The sequence below is a fragment of the Hemibagrus wyckioides genome, linkage group LG09 (assembly GCF_019097595.1).
Source record: "Hemibagrus wyckioides isolate EC202008001 linkage group LG09, SWU_Hwy_1.0, whole genome shotgun sequence".
NCBI lineage: Eukaryota > Metazoa > Chordata > Actinopteri > Siluriformes > Bagridae > Hemibagrus > Hemibagrus wyckioides.
Window position 1 is genome coordinate 20,591,965 of NC_080718.1, and position 21,013 is coordinate 20,612,977.

Genomic DNA, 21,013 nt, shown 5'->3' on the forward strand with positions numbered 1-21,013 from the left:
AGATTTATTCATTCAAGCTTCTGATATCATTTGCTTATAAGTGGTTTGTATCTTGTCTAAATTCCAATTTTCCATATAGGAAAGAAAACTATGGCATCTCTGTGGATCTCAAAGTTTTCTTTGTTCCTAAGAATTGCAAATAGCTTCTATTGTGGGGAAAAAAAAATCCAAAACAATAGAGCTGCATTTTCTCTCGAACGCCCAGCACTCGGCTACTTTTCCTCCAGCCTCTCATAGTACTTCGCTGAGGGGAAGTGACTCTCTGGTCATTGTTCCATGCTTGAATGGCTCACAAGATGGTGCAAGCAGGTGCTAAGAGACAGGACACACACAGATCTCAACTGTTCCTGGCTGTGACGTCTTGATTAAAGGTTTGTTGGACTTTTTTTTTAAAGCTGGGCTCTTAAGTATAGTCTATTAAGCTTAGAAGTGGCTAAAATGTCGCTTAGTGGTTTGTGTATTTCAATCACAATAACACAAATCAACATTCAGAGATGTTCTGGGTTATAGGTGAAGCTACAACATTAAAAGATTATTAAAAAAAATGAGACTCTAAAGGCCAGCAGCAGCACATGGTGCATTTGAAATGTGATGTCTAATAGTGAAGGTCTATCAGACAAAAACAGATGCATTATATTTCTCAGAGATGTTCCATATTTACTTTGCTCAAAGGAATCAAATCTCTGTGACATGACAAATCTTGTCCTTCTAGGCATATTCGATTACATTTGAAGACGGTTAAAATGTCAATGTTTAATACAAAAAAAAAAAAAAAAAAAAAAAAAAAGAGACTACATCATCTGCATTTAGTGCTTAAAATAACACATCTATTATAAAAAGTAAGAAAAACTTAAATAGTGGAGATAGGTAAGGCTAATGTTTGGCCACATTGGTATTTTCAGTCCAAATCCCCAAACGTTCCAGTCCATAATTAAATGGTTAAGCAATGGAAAAATGGCATGTTGACAGTCTTACATCAATTCAGTCCTTGCTTTTGTTGAAAAGCCCGATAACTCTGCCGCAAACACCGACATCCACTGGACTGAGACGATTAAAAACATAAAACACTCGTATTACACGGCACCGAGTTGCTTGTGTATTATACAAAGTAGTCAAATAGGACATAAAAACTAAAAGCTAGGACAGAAAAACGGTATTGTAACAGGTTCTGCCATCTTAAATTTAGTGGGGGATCACAAGACAAGGACACATCAGCTTTTCCAAAAATTCTTCACTGTCCCATGTTCTACCCACACTACTGCATTTTCAGCTTCATCTACATTGATTCGAAAAGTTTTACCCATTCAGTGTGGACTTCAATAATATTCAAGCGCTACAACAGATGACCACGGATACTATACTCTGAATGCGCCTCTTCTACACATACCAAGTCTGTTATATTTGGTTTAGGGAGGCAACAATGACAAGTTGGGTCTCCAGATTGTTGGTGGGTCACCAGATTGTTGGTGTAACCAGCAGCTGCCTGCCTTCAGAGGATCTGAAAGATGTGATGAGTGTCGAGCAAATCAAACAGCGAGCTGTGCTAACAGAAGGGTGGGCTTGATTGTGAGGCGTTTCACAAGGCACCTGACAAGTGGATTAAAAACCTAGGGAGGGATAAAAACTAAACAGGTATGCACTCTGCCATATTTATACACTTAGGAAGTAGGTGAGTGCAGTGAATTTACAACTCAAGTTGAGTCTCTACAAAACTGGTTGCTTGAAGTGGATCTGTTTAGCGGACTTGTTAAAAGTGGCATGGCATCATGTTTGCACAATTTCACATCACTGCTATTTTGTGACACAGTTCAACCATGATTTAGTGTCCCACATGTTTAAAAACCATTTTTGTCCTTTAAAATGTCTTCTTTTAGACTGTCCCCGTGTCAGTTTATCTACCCAGAAGGGTTTGGCTGCCAGACTGTTTGTTGTCAATTGTACGGTTCAAACACTGAGACCTCGCTCACACCCTGATCTGATATCCATTCAGATCAGCCGGGGCTTTTGGATCCAGAGACTTCTTCTCACCTGACAGCCTAGAACAGAGAAGAAAGAGAGACAGAAATCTGATTACTGCTCACAAATGAAACTCATCAAACCACAGCAGACAAGCTCACAATTTAGGGTTAGCAGAAATTTTTCTGAACTTTACAGATTTAGAAACGCTCAGTTATTTAACATTTATAAACATGACACTAATATTCTCATAATTATTTCTGGTAATGTGTTTGTTCATATTTTAACATTTTTTAAAATAACTGTTATAGAATAATATCATGTTCTTCCCTCTCAACCCTGTGTCCGGAAAAACTGACATATGATGGGTGTACTCATACACTATATAGCAAAAGGTATGTGGACACCTGATCGTCACACTAACATGCATTTTGAGTATCCAATTCCAGATATAGTCCCATAACCTCCACTACTCAGGGAAGGCTTTCCTATAGATTTTGGATTGTGGCTGTGAGGATTTGTGCTCACAAGAGCATTAATGGAGTTCAGCACTGATGTCAGGTGAGGAGGTCTGAGGGGCAGCCAGCTTTCTATTTAATCCAAAAAGTGTTCAGTTTGGTTGAGGTCAGGACTCCGTCTTGAGATCTTCTACTCAAACCTTGGCATACTATGCCTTTATTATCACTCTGTGCACAAGCACATTGCTCCTAGGCAAATTGTAGTGGTACATTCTATAGCGCTTTGAATATATACACTATATTGCCAAAAGTTTTGGGACACCAAGGTGCTGTTTTCCAGGGGTTGGGCTTGGCGCTTAAGTTCCAGTGAAAGGAACTCTTAATGCTTCAGCATACCAAGACATTTTGGACAATTTCCCAACTTTGTGGGAACAGTTTGGGAGATGACCCCTTCCTTTTCCAACATGACTGCGCACCAGTACACATAGCAAGGTCCATAAAGACATGGATAAGTGAGTTTGGTGTGGAGGAACTTGACTGGTCTGCATAGAGTCCTGACCTCAACCTGATAGAACGCCTTTGGGATGAATTTGAGCGGAGACTAATCGGGCCATCCCCAGACTGTTCCCACAAAGCTGGGAGCATGAAATTGTCCAAAAAGACTTGGTATGGTGAAGCATTAAGAGTTCCTTTCACTGGAACTAAAGGGCCAAGCCCAACCCCCGAAAAACAACACCTGATTTAGAGGGGTGGCAATATAGTGTAGGTGTGATGCTCAGATGTCCACAAACTTGAGGCCATCTAGCATCCATCATACGTCAGCACCAAAACCTTCACTGTGACCGAGTAGAGCCACCATCCAATCAGGGAAGAGTAAGCGTCAGTGTAAAAGAATAATACAGTGGAAGTCCTGAGAAAATAGCACACTTTTAGGCAAGGGCCTACCAGTAAATGGCTACAATTTTTATTGTACTGCTGCGCATCAGGACCCACAGCTCTCCAAGAAATCTCAGGGAGGAAGGGCCTCGATCATTCATTACACTCAGAATTTATAGACGTTTTTCTAAACCAGAGATTTAGGAAAAGGAACCAATGCCTTATAAGGTAACAAAAACGTTCACAAGCTATTTACTTTTGTTTTTCTCAGCAAAGCATACTTTAATTTCTTTCTTTCTTCATTCCTACACTATCAGTAGACATTAATTAGCTGCACCCTCTGTTCTGACCATGGCACCAGTCTACATCTGTTATACAACATTTACATTTTTCCATTACAATAAAGAAGCCAAACTTGAGTCGGAAAATGAGAGTCCAAAATGGCTATTAAGAGGAAAACATATCCAAGATTGCTGGAGTGATAGCATTTATCTGTCATCTAAATGGGGAAAACCTACTAAATAATAGATGATTATTTATCCTTGCTGTGGAATTTGTATCTTGGCCCAGTTGTTTTAGCTTAAGAGATAACAACAGTCAGGTACCAGATGACTAATTCTGTTTGTCTGTGTATTTTTGTACTTCAGACATGGACTGAACTGTGCTTTTATTTGAGTAGACACCACATATTTCATGGCTTGACATTTATACAGTTTTGAAAAACTACGAAAGCTCTCCAAATTTCACTAATAACAAATAATAAGGATAAACCATGTAGTGTACATTGTGCTGCTTGTAACACAACCTTGACTTCTCATCTGAAGTATGAAGTCAAGTATTACTTGACGCTGTGTATCAGTTGGCAGCAGTAATGAATGTGTGTGCATGAAGAAAATAATGAGTGTACACTGTGCATTCAGCTTAAAAGGAAAGACAGGGAGCAGTACCTCCTCTCACTGCGGCTGTTCTTGCGCATGGGGCTGCCTGGGTTACGTAATGGAGATCCCATGTCTTTCCTTCTGTCCTTGGTGGGTGAAACAGGTGCAGGCTTGCCAATCTGCGAAAAATTCATTATCTTCATTTAATACTGTTTAGACTGCTGCGTCCATCACATCTTACTTATGTCACAACACGATATTTTGAAAACCTGGATGTTCTCTTAAATCTGTGGTCTTGAGAAATATCATGATTTTTGAAATAAACTTTAAAAACATACCATTCTAACATGAGTCTTCTGACTCAAAGTATTTTAGACCATCGGATGGAGGAAGACATGAGTGTGTACACTCGATACCGCTCCTCCAGCCACGCACATCAATCACTTGAGAGTGATGGAGGACAGCACGCAAGCTCAGATGTACACAATCCCATCAAGACAGCAGCAGAGGGAAAGTGCTGAAGGTGGCACCAGGAGAAGAGCAGACATAAAATCCTTACCTCACTAATGGAATTATGTCCATTGAGGTAGAGAACCTTCTTAATTAAATCAGTTATCGGTTGATGTTCCCAGTCACGTGTAATGCAAAACAGAGGTAAAGCAATTTCGTGTGAGTGGAATGTCTTTCCATTGCCTGCTAGACTGATGGCTCTGTAAGAAGCCCTGCTAGGAAATGATGAGTGCATAAATGGCATGATGTCAGCATGCATTTAGATCAAATATACGCACGCAACATTTTTTTCCCCTCAAGCTCAGTTCAGCACACTATCACTATGGGTGCATCCTTTCTCCTGTCTGTTTATTAACACACAATACCCAAGGTCAAAACTTTCAATGGCCTCCTCGCTTCATTTACACCGACCAGGCATAACATTATGACCACCTGCCTAACACTGCGTTGGTCCTCCTTTTGCAGCCAAAACGGCCCTGACCCATCATGCACCGTGTATCCTGACACCTTTCTATCAGAAATTTCTAAATTCTACAGCAATTTGAGCGACAGTAGCTCGTCTCTTGTGTTGGTTTGTCCCTATGGGAAGTAACTGTGATTCTATGTGGAACGCTGCAACATATCACAGATTGAGAATACACACATGAACGACGACGCAGTTTTGTGTTTAAAAATAAATATATTGGTGTTATTTTGTTTTGCATACTGTGATTAGCACGTGACGTGTACAACAAACGGGCCGTATAGTAGTCCAAATACAAAATCAATAAATGTGATTATCCACGTGAAATTATCTTTGCTTCACGATACCATCAGCAATTGCCTCGGTTCAGTGATCCCGAATCTTCATATCAAATGAGCAATCATCTTAGACCTTTTTGTGTGTATCCTTAATGCATACGCATTATAAGAGACACACACTAAAAAGCATGCATGCCAAACGGACATTAGTCTAAGCCTGATAAAAGGAAGAGCCACTTCTGCGACACTGAGATAAACATTCTGCTGTACTTCCCAAGCACCCCACAGCCATTACTGCTGCACTGTCGGTTTAATTTCCAGCTTTCTAAGCCACTGACAAGGCTGACAATGCTGTGTTTACACTGTGGCTGAGGCAACCGAAACTCAAGCCAGATTTGTTCCTCCCTCTAATAGATACTGTAGCAAACACGTCTCTGGGCTGTCATGCTATCACACTACTACACTGTTAAAAAGTCCCAAAGCCACTTATTCACCACATCTGTGTTTACACTCTGGCTGAAGCGGCGCATCACACCCGGTTTGTGCTGTTCTAAAATAAACTAAAAGTTGAACAGTTGTTTGTTTATTCTGGTGATATTTGGAAATGCAAATATATGCCTGTGTGAAAAAGAATCATGCCTCAGACTTTTTTTTTTTTTTTTGCGCTCACCTTGAGCCTCATGTCACGTGTATGCCTCTCCAGCTCCTTCCTCAGCTCCTCTTTGGACAGCTTTTCAACGTCCAACACCGAGTGCTTCCACTCGATCTGCTCCACGCTGTGTGGGTCGTGCGACACGTACTGGCCGATCTTCACTTTGCGCAGTGTGTGCCAGTAACCTTTATAGGCAGTCTGAAACTCCTGCACCAAGTCAGCAAGCGTGCGGTACTCCAGCGGCTTGAACATAAGATCCACGCGCCGGCTGATCCCGAGAGCTCCGAACCGGCCGCCGCTATGGATCCCCAACACGATGTGGCGGAAGTGGCTCCCTGAGAACTGAGTTTTAAAGCTGATGGGGAAGCGCTCCACAGTTGGCATACTGTTGGTGAGGTAACTGGAGTGTAGGTCAGGTTAAGAAATGCAAGGTTCAGAGGTCTTTCAGTGGATTTATGGGCTTTGAATTTTTTCACTAAAAATTCAGGCACTTAAGCAAATTTCTGGCATAAAACTAGCTTAATAATATTACGTTATAGCCTCAGAGTTTGGCCGTTCGTTTCCATCAACAATCTGTAACCACAACGGTTATTCATTCATTATTAATATTTTATCATGAATCTCACAGTGAGCAACCAATCACAGGTGTAATAGATCTGAATAAACAGAAGCAAAATCTGTTGCAGTATAGGTAGAGAAGCAAATATCAACACCTCAGTAGTTCAATGCAACTTATTTTTTTAACTCCAAGATTCATCATCAAAATATTTTCCCCAGTATTTAATCTGGGAAATCTTGCTGTAGTGGCAACAATAACAGACTTGTCTCCCAGTTTTGCTTTACATCTTAGGCCTCAAATCCCCTGGTTCCCACTCATGAAATGAGTCTGGAACACCTTCCCTTAAGACTTTACAGATTTGTGTCTTCAGCACAAAAAAAACCCCATAAATATCATTCCATTAAAAGTTTAATGCTAATATGAATGATGTGAGAACATGCACAGTGAAGTCCATGTAGAAGGATACATTCCTAGGATTACAGCCTCCAAACACTTGATTGGTAAACATTCTCTGGTCATTTCCTTTGCTATGTCCATTAACCTGTGGAAGAAACAGACATTGATATCAGATATCAACAAGCTCAGCTTTATCTATTGTTACGCTGAACAATGAGTTTCGCTTGGGTTTTCTCTGGGTACGCATTTTCCCCCCTCACTACCAAGTTAATTCACCCCCCCAAGTGTAAGTGTGTGTGTGTTTGCACGCAGTGTCCTGTTTTTGAATTAACATCTTGTCAGGGGTGTAATAGGGTTTGTTCCTGTGTTATTCCCAGTGATTTTCTCCATGACCCTGACCAAGACAAAGCACTTACTCAAAACGAATGAAAAATAAAAATTCTGAAAATGGAAATAAGACACAGTCTACAGTATATAATAATCAAATACATCCTCTCACTAAAAATAAAGCGCTCTGAACATGATGTTTTAGTCAGATCACACACATCCGGTGTCATGTGATGCTGCAATCAAATTTCCTTCAGCTGATGTCACTGACCATGTAATTGTAACCGGCCAATCCATAAACATCCTCAGCTGCTTCCTGTGTCTGCTTCTCAGCAGGCTAGAAACAGAAACAGGAACAAGACTCGTACAAAGATACGAACCCATGTGCAAAAAAACCCCTACCCTATTCACATGGGCTGCCTGTAATTTCCGTTCCAAAAACAGCGCTGATGAGTGTGTCCAACATAATGCAAGCAATAAACATGACCATCCTTCTTCTACCAGGAAGAACAGCTGTATCAGCAAGATTCTGTTAATTAGCATGACCTTAATGGTGCGCCAACGAAACCAGAACACTACAAACCTGCATGAACCAGCTTGGGCCAGTAGGTGATTTAGGTCTAAGCTGTTAATTTATTTATAGCAGAGTTATTGAAAAACAGCTATACATTCGTGCAATTATCTAATCAGCCAATCATGTGGCAGTAGTGCAATTCATACAGGTCAAATGCTTCAGTTAATGCTCACATCAGAAGAGGGAGAAATGTGATCTCTGTGACTTTAACTGTGTCATGGTTGTTATGGCAGATGGGCCGCTTTGAGTATTTCAGAAGCTGCTGATCTCCTGGGATTTTCACACACAACAATCTCTAGAGTTTACACTGAATGGTGTGAAAAACAAACAAAAAAAAAAGATAAATCATCCAGTGAGCGGCAGTTTTGTGGGTGGAAATGGCTTGTTAAGAGATCTTGGATAAATCCGGGTAGAATGGTTCAAGCCGATAAGAACTCAAAAATAAAAAAATAAAAATCACCTTCTTACATCTGTGGTCCTCAGAAAAGCATTGCAGAATACACAACACACTGAAACCTGAAGTGTAATGAGCAGAAAACCTCAATGGGTTCTACTTCCTTCAACCAAGAACGAGAATCTGACGCTACAGTGGGCACAGATTTAAACCGGAAAGTAGATGACTGGACCCGAGCACGCTTTTCATGCATGTGCAGCTGGCATGTGACCGTGAGTACAGATAAGTGGACAGTGACTATAAAATGAGAGACTGTTATAAATAAGATACTTACGCTGTGAGAGGTCTGCTCTTCTTGATCTCAAAAAACTGGGTTCCAGTATGATTGTACCTGGTTAAACACTGTTAAGTAAATAATATTTACAAGCACACAATATCCAGAAATCAAATTACATCAAATTCAACTCAAAACACTTAAATGATCACTGAAATAATTCAAATAAATAGTAAAAAAAAACAGCAGCTTTAAAAATTATACCAATCTAAACACAACATACGTGAACAAACATACACACGATATTGCCAAAAGTTTTGGGACGTCTGCCTTTACATGCATATTAATATAATATGGAGTTGGCCCGCCCTTTGCATCTATAACAGTTTCAACTCTTCTAGGAAGGTTTAGGAGTGTGTTTATAGGAATCTTTCACCATTCCTCTAGAAGCGCATTTGTGAGGTCAGGCCTGACTCACAGTCTCCGCTCTAATTCATCCCAAAGGTATTCTATCAGGTTGAGGTCAGGAGTCAGGACGGTCAAGTTTCTCCACATTGAACTCACTCAGCCATGTCTTTATGAACCTTGCTTTGTGCACTGGTGTGCAGTCATGTTGGAACAGGAACGGGTCATCCCCAAACTGTCCCCACAAAGTTAGGAGCATGAAATTGTCCAAAATGTCTTGGAATGCTGAGTTTTTTTTCAGTGGAACTAAGGGGCCAAGCCCAACCCCTGAAAAACATCATCTGAATTTATTGATTTAGAGGGTTGTCTCAAAACTTTACACAAAAATAGTGCATCATTAGGACTGATATTGTAAAGTGTTGTCTCTTGTTTAAAGCCAACTAGTAAATATTTCATATCCGTGTCTGGATCACGTCTCTGTGGCCTACTTTCTCTCAGTCTGATGTGAATTTGCACAACACTAAACATCAAACAGAACACTTAAATACACCGATGAGATGAGCTAGCAACCATAATACAAGATGTTTTCATGTCTAAATCTATAGCTGTGATCAACCAGGTGCCACAATGTGTATATATATATATAAAAAAAAAGAGTAAGCATTTGAGGAGAGAGCATTTTAAGTGTCCATCAGTATAATTGTAAGAAGGATACTGCAAATCCCTGATGTATTTCTGTATGGCTTCCAGGCGATGTGGAATACTGGTGGTTGGCTGGTATGTAGGCACAGTAGGTACAGGAATCTGTGGGATTAGAGAGATAGAGCATGCTGTCAACACAGTGGTGCAGTGAGTGCGGCTGGAGAATATCTTTTCAATCGCTCTGACAGCAGATCCACTCTTTAGGGCAAAACTCATGGTCAGAATCCTAATTGCTCACTTGCGAAGGAATGACGAACAAAGGGACGCCGAGATGAGGCACAGATACGGCATTTAGAAGGAAGTGAATCTGTCAGACTGACTACATGTCTAAACTTCTGACCCCTTTTTTTCCCCCCACCAAGATCACTGTACTTCTGTTTTAATAGATAATGGAGTCCCTGACATTTTGGGGGTTTGCTGAATCTTCTTTATGTTTATTATGGCTAGACTTGACACTCTCAGCAATTATTTTTCCAGAATCAGCAATATTTAAAACATATCAGAATCAGCAAATGTATTGCTTTTGCCAATATTCTAACAATTTCTTGGTTTGCTTGAATGAATAACGTATTGGTTGAATGTAAATGTGTTCCTCAGGATTCAGGATTACTCACCATGTGCATGTGTAATAAAAATGTGTGTGTTAAATACGCAATGCTTTATTTAGGATTTCGGGCCTTTTAAGATGCATGTAGATCACAGACAAGCAGCTATGAGCTCACACCACACCGGTTACAATCACTCTGCATGGTCAGCAATCTGTCATCTGACTCCCATTACATTCATGTGATGTACCGTTTGTTAATGTGTTAATGGACGATGCATTTTTCCTGCATGAACTTCTCCATTTGAGAGCAGCGGTTTGCTACGGAGTGAGGTTACACTGTACTATGTTCATGACTGAATACATGTTTACATCGTCATTCATTTCGAGCTCAAATAAATAAAGCATGTTTGTACTTGCTACAAAGAGAATGCTGCAGCAGTGTGAATATCTGAACTCTACCATGCGGATTAGGGATCAGCGGGCAAGCTTTGGAAATTCTCAGCAGATGATCATGTGGAAATGACTACGCAATGTGTGACTGATCTCCACGTCCAGCTGAGAAAGATATGCGCTGATGTTTTTGCTTAGACTTCAAGAAAATGTACATCAAAGTAGACAAGAGAGACTATATCTAGAATAAATCTCTTAGATTTGATGGGATCATGCTAGCTGAATATTAAGAACAGGATCATTTGGGAAAGAAACAGAGACTGCTTTGTTTTTCTGTAACCCATTCAGACTGAAGCATTACATGATCTTATTGAGGACAGTTTATGTATTATAGTGTTTGAGAATTTAAAACCATTAAAAAAAAAACAAACCTGAGAATGTAAATGGCCAGTAGATAGAAATACACAAGTGGTATAGATAGAAGGATATTAGGCACAATGTGTAAAAATATTTATATGCACCAGGAGCAATAGGTGGGACTGTGAAGGACAAGATGAATACAAGATGAACAGGAGGAACTATATAAGGACAAAAGCAGGATTGAGTAAGAAGCAAAAATAGGAAGAGAAAACTATAAATTGACACCATATAAGGACATCTAGTGCTTTATCCTGGGGAGGACCTGTGGGCGTTTGTACACCCTGGACGGGATGCCAGTTCATCACAGGACACCATGCTGCTCACTGGGGCTCACAGGGACACAAATGGGGACAGACACAAACACACACAGAGACACACACAGGGACAGAGTCACAGGGACAGACACACAGGCACAGATACAGGGACACACAGGGAAGCAGGGACACACACACACACACACACACACAGGGAAGCAGGGACACACACACACACACACACACACACACACACACACAGGGAAGCAGGGACACACACACACACACACACAGGGAAGCAGGGACACACACACACACACACACACACACAGGGAAGCAGGGACACACACACACACACACACACACACAGGGAAGCAGGGACACACACACACACACACACACACAGGGAAGCAGGGACACACACACACACACACAGGGAAGCAGGGACACACACACACACACAGGGAAGCAGGGACACACACACACACAGGGAAGCAGGGACACACACACACACAGGGAAGCAGGGACACACACACACACAGGGAAGCAGGGACACACACACACACAGGGAAGCAGGGACACACACACACACAGGGAAGCAGGGACACACACACACACACAGGGAAGCAGGGACACACACACACACACAGGGAAGCAGGGACACACACACACACACACAGGGAAGCAGGGACACACACACACAGGGAAGCAGGGACACACACACACACACACAGGGAAGCAGGGACACACACACACACACAGGGAAGCAGGGACACACACACACACACAGGGAAGCAGGGACACACACACACACAGGGAAGCAGGGACACACACACACAGGGAAGCAGGGACACACACACACACACACAGGGAAGCAGGGACACACACACACACACAGGGAAGCAGGGACACACACACACACACACAGGGAAGCAGGGACACACACACACACAGGGAAGCAGGGACACACACACACACACACACACACACACAGGGAAGCAGGGACACACACACACACACACACACACACACAGGGAAGCAGGGACACACACACACACACAGGGAAGCAGGGACACACACACACACACACACACACACACAGGGAAGCAGGGACACACACACACACACACAGGGAAGCAGGGACACACACACACACACAGGGAAGCAGGGACACACACACACGGAAGCAGGGACACACACACACACACACACACACACAGGGAAGCAGGAACACACACACACACACACACACGGAAGCAGGGACACACACACACACACACACACAGGGAAGCAGGGACACACACACACAGGGAAGCAGGGACACACACACACACAGGGAAGCAGGGACACACACACACACACACACACACACACAGGGAAGCAGGAACACACACACACACACACACACACAGGGAAGCAGGGACACACACACACACACACACACAGAAGCAGGGACACACACACACACAGGGAAGCAGGGACACACACACACACACACACACACACACACACAGGGAAGCAGGGACACACACACACACACAGGGAAGCAGGGACACACACACACACACACACACACACACACAGGGAAGCAGGGACACACACACACACACACACAGGGAAGCAGGGACACACACACACACAGGGAAGCAGGGACACACACACACACAGGGAAGCAGGGACACACACACACACACAGGGAAGCAGGGACACACACACACACAGGGAAGCAGGGACACACACACACACACACACAGGGAAGCAGGGACACACACACACACACACAGGGAAGCAGGGACACACACACACACACAGGGAAGCAGGGACACACACACACACACAGGGAAGCAGGGACACACACACACACACACAGGGAAGCAGGGACACACACACACAGGGAAGCAGGGACACACACACACACACACAGGGAAGCAGGGACACACACACACACACAGGGAAGCAGGGACACACACACACACACAGGGAAGCAGGGACACACACACACACACACACACAGGGAAGCAGGGACACACACACACACACACACAGGGAAGCAGGGACACACACACACACACAGGGAAGCAGGGACACACACACACACACACAGGGAAGCAGGGACACACACACACACACACAGGGAAGCAGGGACACACACACACACACACAGGGAAGCAGGGACACACACACACACACACACAGGGAAGCAGGGACACACACACAGGGAAGCAGGGACACACACACACACACAGGGAAGCAGGGACACACACACACACACACAGGGAAGCAGGGACACACACACACACACAGGGAAGCAGGGACACACACACACACACAGGGAAGCAGGGACACACACACACACACAGGGAAGCAGGGACACACACACAGGGAAGCAGGGACACACACACACAGGGAAGCAGGGACACACACACACACACACACAGGGAAGCAGGGACACACACACACACACACACAGGGAAGCAGGGACACACACACACACACACACAGGGAAGCAGGGACACACACACACACACACACAGGGAAGCAGGGACACACACACACACACACACACACACACAGGGAAGCAGGGACACACACACACACACACACACACAGGGAAGCAGGGACACACACACACACACACACAGGGAAGCAGGGACACACACACACACACACACAGGGAAGCAGGGACACACACACACACACACAGGGAAGCAGGGACACACACACACACACACACACACAGGGAAGCAGGGACACACACACACACACACAGGGAAGCAGGGACACACACACACACACACACACAGGGAAGCAGGGACACACACACACACACACACACACACAGGGAAGCAGGGACACACACACACACACACAGGGAAGCAGGGACACACACACACACACACACACACAGGGAAGCAGGGACACACACACACACACACACACAGGGAAGCAGGGACACACACACACACACACAGGGAAGCAGGGACACACACACACACACACAGGGAAGCAGGGACACACACACACACACACACACAGGGAAGCAGGGACACACACACACACACACACACAGGGAAGCAGGGACACACACACACAGGGAAGCAGGGACACACACACACAGGGAAGCAGGGACACACACACACACACACACACAGGGAAGCAGGGACACACACACACACACACACAGGGAAGCAGGGACACACACACACACACACACACAGGGAAGCAGGGACACACACACACACAGGGAAGCAGGGACACACACACACACACACACACACACAGGGAAGCAGGGACACACACACACACACACAGGGAAGCAGGGACACACACACACACAGGGAAGCAGGGACACACACACACACAGGGAAGCAGGGACACACACACACACACACACAGGGAAGCAGGGACACACACACACACACAGGGAAGCAGGGACACACACACACACAGGGAAGCAGGGACACACACACACACACACACACAGGGAAGCAGGGACACACACACACACACACACACAGGGAAGCAGGGACACACACACACACAGGGAAGCAGGGACACACACACACACACACACACAGGGAAGCAGGGACACACACACACACACACAGGGAAGCAGGGACACACACACACACACACACACAGGGAAGCAGGGACACACACACACACACACACACACACACAGGGAAGCAGGGACACACACACACACACAGGGAAGCAGGGACACACACACACACACACACACACAGGGAAGCAGGGACACACACACACACACACACACACACAGGGAAGCAGGGACACACACACACACAGGGAAGCAGGGACACACACACACACACACACACAGGGAAGCAGGGACACACACACACAGGGAAGCAGGGACACACACACACACACACAGGGAAGCAGGGACACACACACACACACAGGGAAGCAGGGACACACACACACACACACACACAGGGAAGCAGGGACACACACACACAGGGAAGCAGGGACACACACACACACAGGGAAGCAGGGACACACACACACAGGGAAGCAGGGACACACACACACACACACAGGGAAGCAGGGACACACACACACACAGGGAAGCAGGGACACACACACACACAGGGAAGCAGGGACACACACACACACACAGGGAAGCAGGGACACACACACACACACACACAGGGAAGCAGGGACACACACACACACACACAGGGAAGCAGGGACACACACACACACACACACACAGGGAAGCAGGGACACACACACACACACACACAGGGAAGCAGGGACACACACACACACACACACACACACACAGGGAAGCAGGGACACACACACACACACACAGGGAAGCAGGGACACACACACACACACACACACAGGGAAGCAGGGACACACACACACACAGGGAAGCAGGGACACACACACACACAGGGAAGCAGGGAGACACACACACACACACACACAGGGAAGCAGGGAGACACACACACACACACACAGGGAAGCAGGGAGACACACACACACACACACAGGGAAGCAGGGACACACACACACACACACAGGGAAGCAGGGACACACACACACACACACACACACACACGGGGAAGCAGGGACACACACACACACACAGGGAAGCAGGGACACACACACACACAGGGAAGCAGGGACACACACACACACACACACACAGGGAAGCAGGGACACACACACACACACAGGGAAGCAGGGACACACACACACACACAGGGAAGCAGGGACACACACACACACACACAGGGAAGCAGGGACACACACACACACAGGGAAGCAGGGACACACACACACACACAGGGAAGCAGGGACACACACACACACACAGGGAAGCAGGGACACACACACACACACAGGGAAGCAGGGACACACACACACACACACACACAGGGAAGCAGGGACACACACACACACACACAGGGAAGCAGGGACACACACACACACACACAGGGAAGCAGGGACACACACACACACACACAGGGAAGCAGGGACACACACACACACACACACACAGGGAAGCAGGGACACACACACACACACACACACACACACACACACACACACACACAGGGAAGCAGGGACACACACACACACACACAGGGAAGCAGGGACACACACACACACACACAGGGAAGCAGGGACACACACACACACACACACACACAGGGAAGCAGGGACACACACACACACACACACACACACAGGGAAGCAGGGACACACACACACACACACACACACACACAGGGAAGCAGGGACACACACACACACACACACACAGGGAAGCAGGGACACACACACACACACAGGGAAGCAGGGACACACACACACACACACAGGGAAGCAGGGACACACACACACACACAGGGAAGCAGGGACACACACACACACAGGGAAGCAGGGACACACACACACACACACACAGGGAAGCAGGGACACACACACACACAGGGAAGCAGGGACACACACACACACAGGGAAGCAGGGACACACACACACAGGGAAGCAGGGACACACACACACACACACAGGGAAGCAGGGACACACACACACAGGGAAGCAGGGACACACACACACACACACACAGGGAAGCAGGGACACACACACACAGGGAAGCAGGGACACACACACACACACACACACAGGGAAGCAGGGACACACACACACACACACACACACACACACAGGGAAGCAGGGACACACACACACACACACACACACACACACACAGGGAAGCAGGGACACACACACACAGGGAAGCAGGGACACACACACACACACAGGGAAGCAGGGACACACACACACACACACACACACAGGGAAGCAGGAACACACACACACACACACACACACACACAGGGAAGCAGGAACACACACACACACAGGGAAGCAGGGACACACACACACACACACAGGGAAGCAGGGACACACACACACACACACACAGGGAAGCAGGGACACACACACACAGGGAAGCAGGGACACACACACACACACACAGGGAAGCAGGGACACACACACACACACACACAGGGAAGCAGGGACACACACACACAGGGAAGCAGGGACACACACACACACACAGGGAAGCAGGGACACACACACACACACAGGGAAGCAGGGACACACACACACACACAGGGAAGCAGGGACACACACACACAGGGAAGCAGGGACACACACACACACACACACACAGGGAAGCAGGGACACACACACACACACACAGGGAAGCAGGGACACACACACACACACAGGGAAGCAGGGACACACACACACACACAGGGAAGCAGGGACACACACACACACACAGGGAAGCAGGGACACACACACACACAGGGAAGCAGGGACACACACACACACACAGGGAAGCAGGGACACACACACACACACAGGGAAGCAGGGACACACACACACACACAGGGAAGCAGGGACACACACACACACACAGGGAAGCAGGGACACACACACACACACACAGGGAAGCAGGGACACACACACACACACAGGGAAGCAGGGACACACACACACACACAGGGAAGCAGGGACACACACACACACACACAGGGAAGCAGGGACACACACACACACACACAGGGAAGCAGGGACACACACACACACACACAGGGAAGCAGGGACACACACACACACACACAGGGAAGCAGGGACACACACACACACACACAGGGAAGCAGGGACACACACACACACACACAGGGAAGCAGGGACACACACACACACACACAGGGAAGCAGGGACACACACACACACAGGGAAGCAGGGACACACACACACACACAGGGAAGCAGGGACACACACACACAGGGAAGCAGGGACACACACACACAGGGAAGCAGGGACACACACACACAGGGAAGCAGGGACACACACACACAGGGAAGCAGGGACACACACACACAGGGAAGCAGGGACACACACACAGGGAAGCAGGGACACACACACACACACACACACAGGGAAGCAGGGACACACACACACAGGGAAGCAGGGACACACACAGGGAAGCAGGGACACACACACACAGGGAAGCAGGGACACACACACACAGGGAAGCAGGGACACACACACACAGGGAAGCAGGGACACACACACACAGGGAAGCAGGGACACACACACACAGGGAAGCAGGGACACACACACACAGGGAAGCAGGGACACACACACACAGGGAAGCAGGGACACACACACACAGGGAAGCAGGGACACACACACACAGGGAAGCAGGGACACACACACACAGGGAAGCAGGGACACACACACACAGGGAAGCAGGGACACACACACACAGGGAAGCAGGGACACACACACACAGGGAAGCAGGGACACACACACACAGGGAAGCAGGGACACACACAGGGAAGCAGGGACACACACAGGGAAGCAGGGACACACATACAGGGACACACACACAGGGAAGCAGGGACACACACATACAGGGACACACACGCACAGGGAAGCAGGGACACACATACAGGGACACACACACAGGGAAGCAGGGACACACATACAGGGACACACACACACACAGGGAAGCAGGGACACACACATACAGGGACACACACACACACACAGGGAAGCAGGGACACACACATACAGGGACACACACACAGGGAAGCAGGGACACACATACAGGGACACACACACACACACAGGGAAGCAGGGACACACATACAGGGACACACACACAGGGAAGCAGGGACACACATACAGGGACACACACACACACACAGGGAAGCAGGGACACACACATACAGGGACACACACACACACACAGGGAAGCAGGGACACACACATACAGGGACACACACACACAGGGAAGCAGGGACACACATACAGGGACACACACACACACAGGGAAGCAGGGACACACATACAGGGACACACACACATACAGGGACACACACACATACAGGGACACACACACATACAGGGAAGCAGGGACACACACACACGGACACACACACACACAGGGAAGCAGGGACACACACACAGGGACACACACACACACACAGGGAAGCAGGGACACACACACACAGGGACACACACACACAGGGACACACACACACAGGGACACACACACACAGGGACACACACAGCCAAACACCTTCATACTTAAGGGGCAATGGAGTTAACATGCATTTGTCTGTGAGGTGAAAGGAAAACCTTGAGGAAATCCACACAGACATGTCAAACCCTGTAAAGACAGTAACTCAAGCTAGTGTAGCTGCAGGGCATTTAAGGAACATTGTGGATGTTGAAGTTAAAAAGAAAGAAACAAATCGTATGCATATATACTGAATAGAGAGGTACAAGGAGAATATGGACCTTGGGCAGGTCAGTGGCTCCTCTGATCCTCTTCTCCACTCCTGCTCCATCTGGATGAATCCGGGTCACGTGTCTCCACATCTGCTCCCAAGTCTCTTCATTCACTGGTAATCCTCCACGATTCACAATGAACGGAATCCCTCCATCTCGCAGATCTTCCTCTCCATCATCCTCCTGCTCCTCGTCCCTCTCCTCCACACCCTCCAGACTCACGGCACTCCGCAGCATTGGGACCTCGGTGACCTTTGGCTTGCACTGGGGCTGACTTAGGCAGATGCCGATTCCCGCTTTGTCCATCAGTCTCCGTGGAGACGTGCAGTGATGGACACGCCCACAGCACGTGACTGGCATCTAGGGCTCATAACAACACACCTGGAGGAGTTACTGGGATCATCAACTGCTTCAAGGGGGTTCAATTAAGGGCTGTATAAACGGGCCGCCATGCTTCAAATGACACGAGTAGTGATTAAAAAAAAAAAAGAATTATTATTTCTTTTTATTAATAAAAAATTATCTATTTGTTGGAGTTAGGGACGTTAGTAAGTGTTGTATCCACGAAATACACTACGAAAGAGAAAGCAAAAAGATTCAGTGTTTTACTTCAGGACAATTTTATCCATTTGTTCTGCAATTAGCGCTAATGAGACAGACGAGTCTTTCTGTACGGATACACGACAGTTAGCCGAGGCTCTGCTGTTTTTCCCCACAAAAGCACCACAGATAAAAAAAAAAAAACAACGAAAATAAAATACGACAGAAAAAGAAAAGCCACAACGTTATTCTTAGATAAGAAGCCGAAAGTGTCTGAAAGCGAAGACAAAAAGCTACACCAAATACCGGTATGTCTATTCCCGGGGTCGTTCAGTTCAGCTCCAAGCTGCAGAATAAATAATTCAGTGTCATTTCCCTCTCAGACAAGTATCTCGTTACATAGTCCCAGCCATATTTCCGTATATTCCCCACAGCCAGTGTTATTAAGCCCCGAGTCAGTCCTCGTTACCCGTTAACCAGAGACACTAGCGCTGCTGTAACGCCGGGTACAGTGAACGCCGCCTCGACACTCCCAGAACTCACTCTACTGCGCATGCGCGACTTAAATGGATTACAACGAGCCGACTCTTAAATGGCGCCCTGCTTCCTGTTTAGGCGCACTATCTAGGGTGTGAAATAACGGTGTCTAGACCCTGAGTAGTGCATTATGTTTCTATTAAGGCTCTATTCGGAGTTCAGCCAAGGCTTGGGTTTGGCTAGATCCTGCAGCCTTAATGCTTCCTTCTAATTAAGCTTGCACTGAGTGACTCCATCCGTATCAGAGCTGTATCAGGGATGGTGT

General features: G+C 46.9%; 1 protein-coding gene across 2 annotated transcripts; it reads right to left on the reverse strand.

The window, feature by feature from the left end:
• Positions 1 to 730: 730 nt before the first annotated feature.
• On the reverse strand, positions 731 to 20,874 carry vash1 (vasohibin 1). Of its 2 annotated transcripts, XM_058398806.1 has the most exons (8): positions 19,681 to 20,874; positions 9,716 to 9,804; positions 8,656 to 8,712; positions 7,625 to 7,690; positions 7,097 to 7,171; positions 6,090 to 6,471; positions 4,238 to 4,347; positions 731 to 2,036 (listed from the first exon to the last, which is right to left on the reverse strand). In XM_058398806.1, the coding sequence occupies exons 1-8, from the start codon at positions 20,029 to 20,031 to the stop codon at positions 1,964 to 1,966; spliced, it is 1,203 nt and encodes a 400-aa protein (XP_058254789.1). In that variant the 5' UTR covers positions 20,032 to 20,874; the 3' UTR covers positions 731 to 1,963. The 2 variants fall into 2 exon arrangements, with proteins under 2 accessions (XP_058254789.1, XP_058254791.1); XM_058398808.1 differs by lacking the exon at positions 7,625 to 7,690 and having other exon boundaries at positions 736 to 2,036; positions 19,681 to 20,809.
• Between the last annotated feature and the right edge of the window lie 139 nt (positions 20,875 to 21,013).

Excerpts from the sequence above, each read along its gene's own strand:
- vash1 (XM_058398806.1), bottom strand. The coding sequence starts at position 20,031 with ATGCCAGTCACGTGCTGTGGGCGTGTCCATCACTGCACGTCTCCACGG. Across the intron at positions 8,713-9,715 it reads AAATACATCAGGGATTTGCA|GTACAATCATACTGGAACCC; the intron begins GTATCCTTCTTA and ends GTGTTTAACCAG. Across the intron at positions 7,172-7,624 it reads TGGCCGGTTACAATTACATG|GTTAATGGACATAGCAAAGG; the intron begins GTCAGTGACATC and ends TTTCTTCCACAG.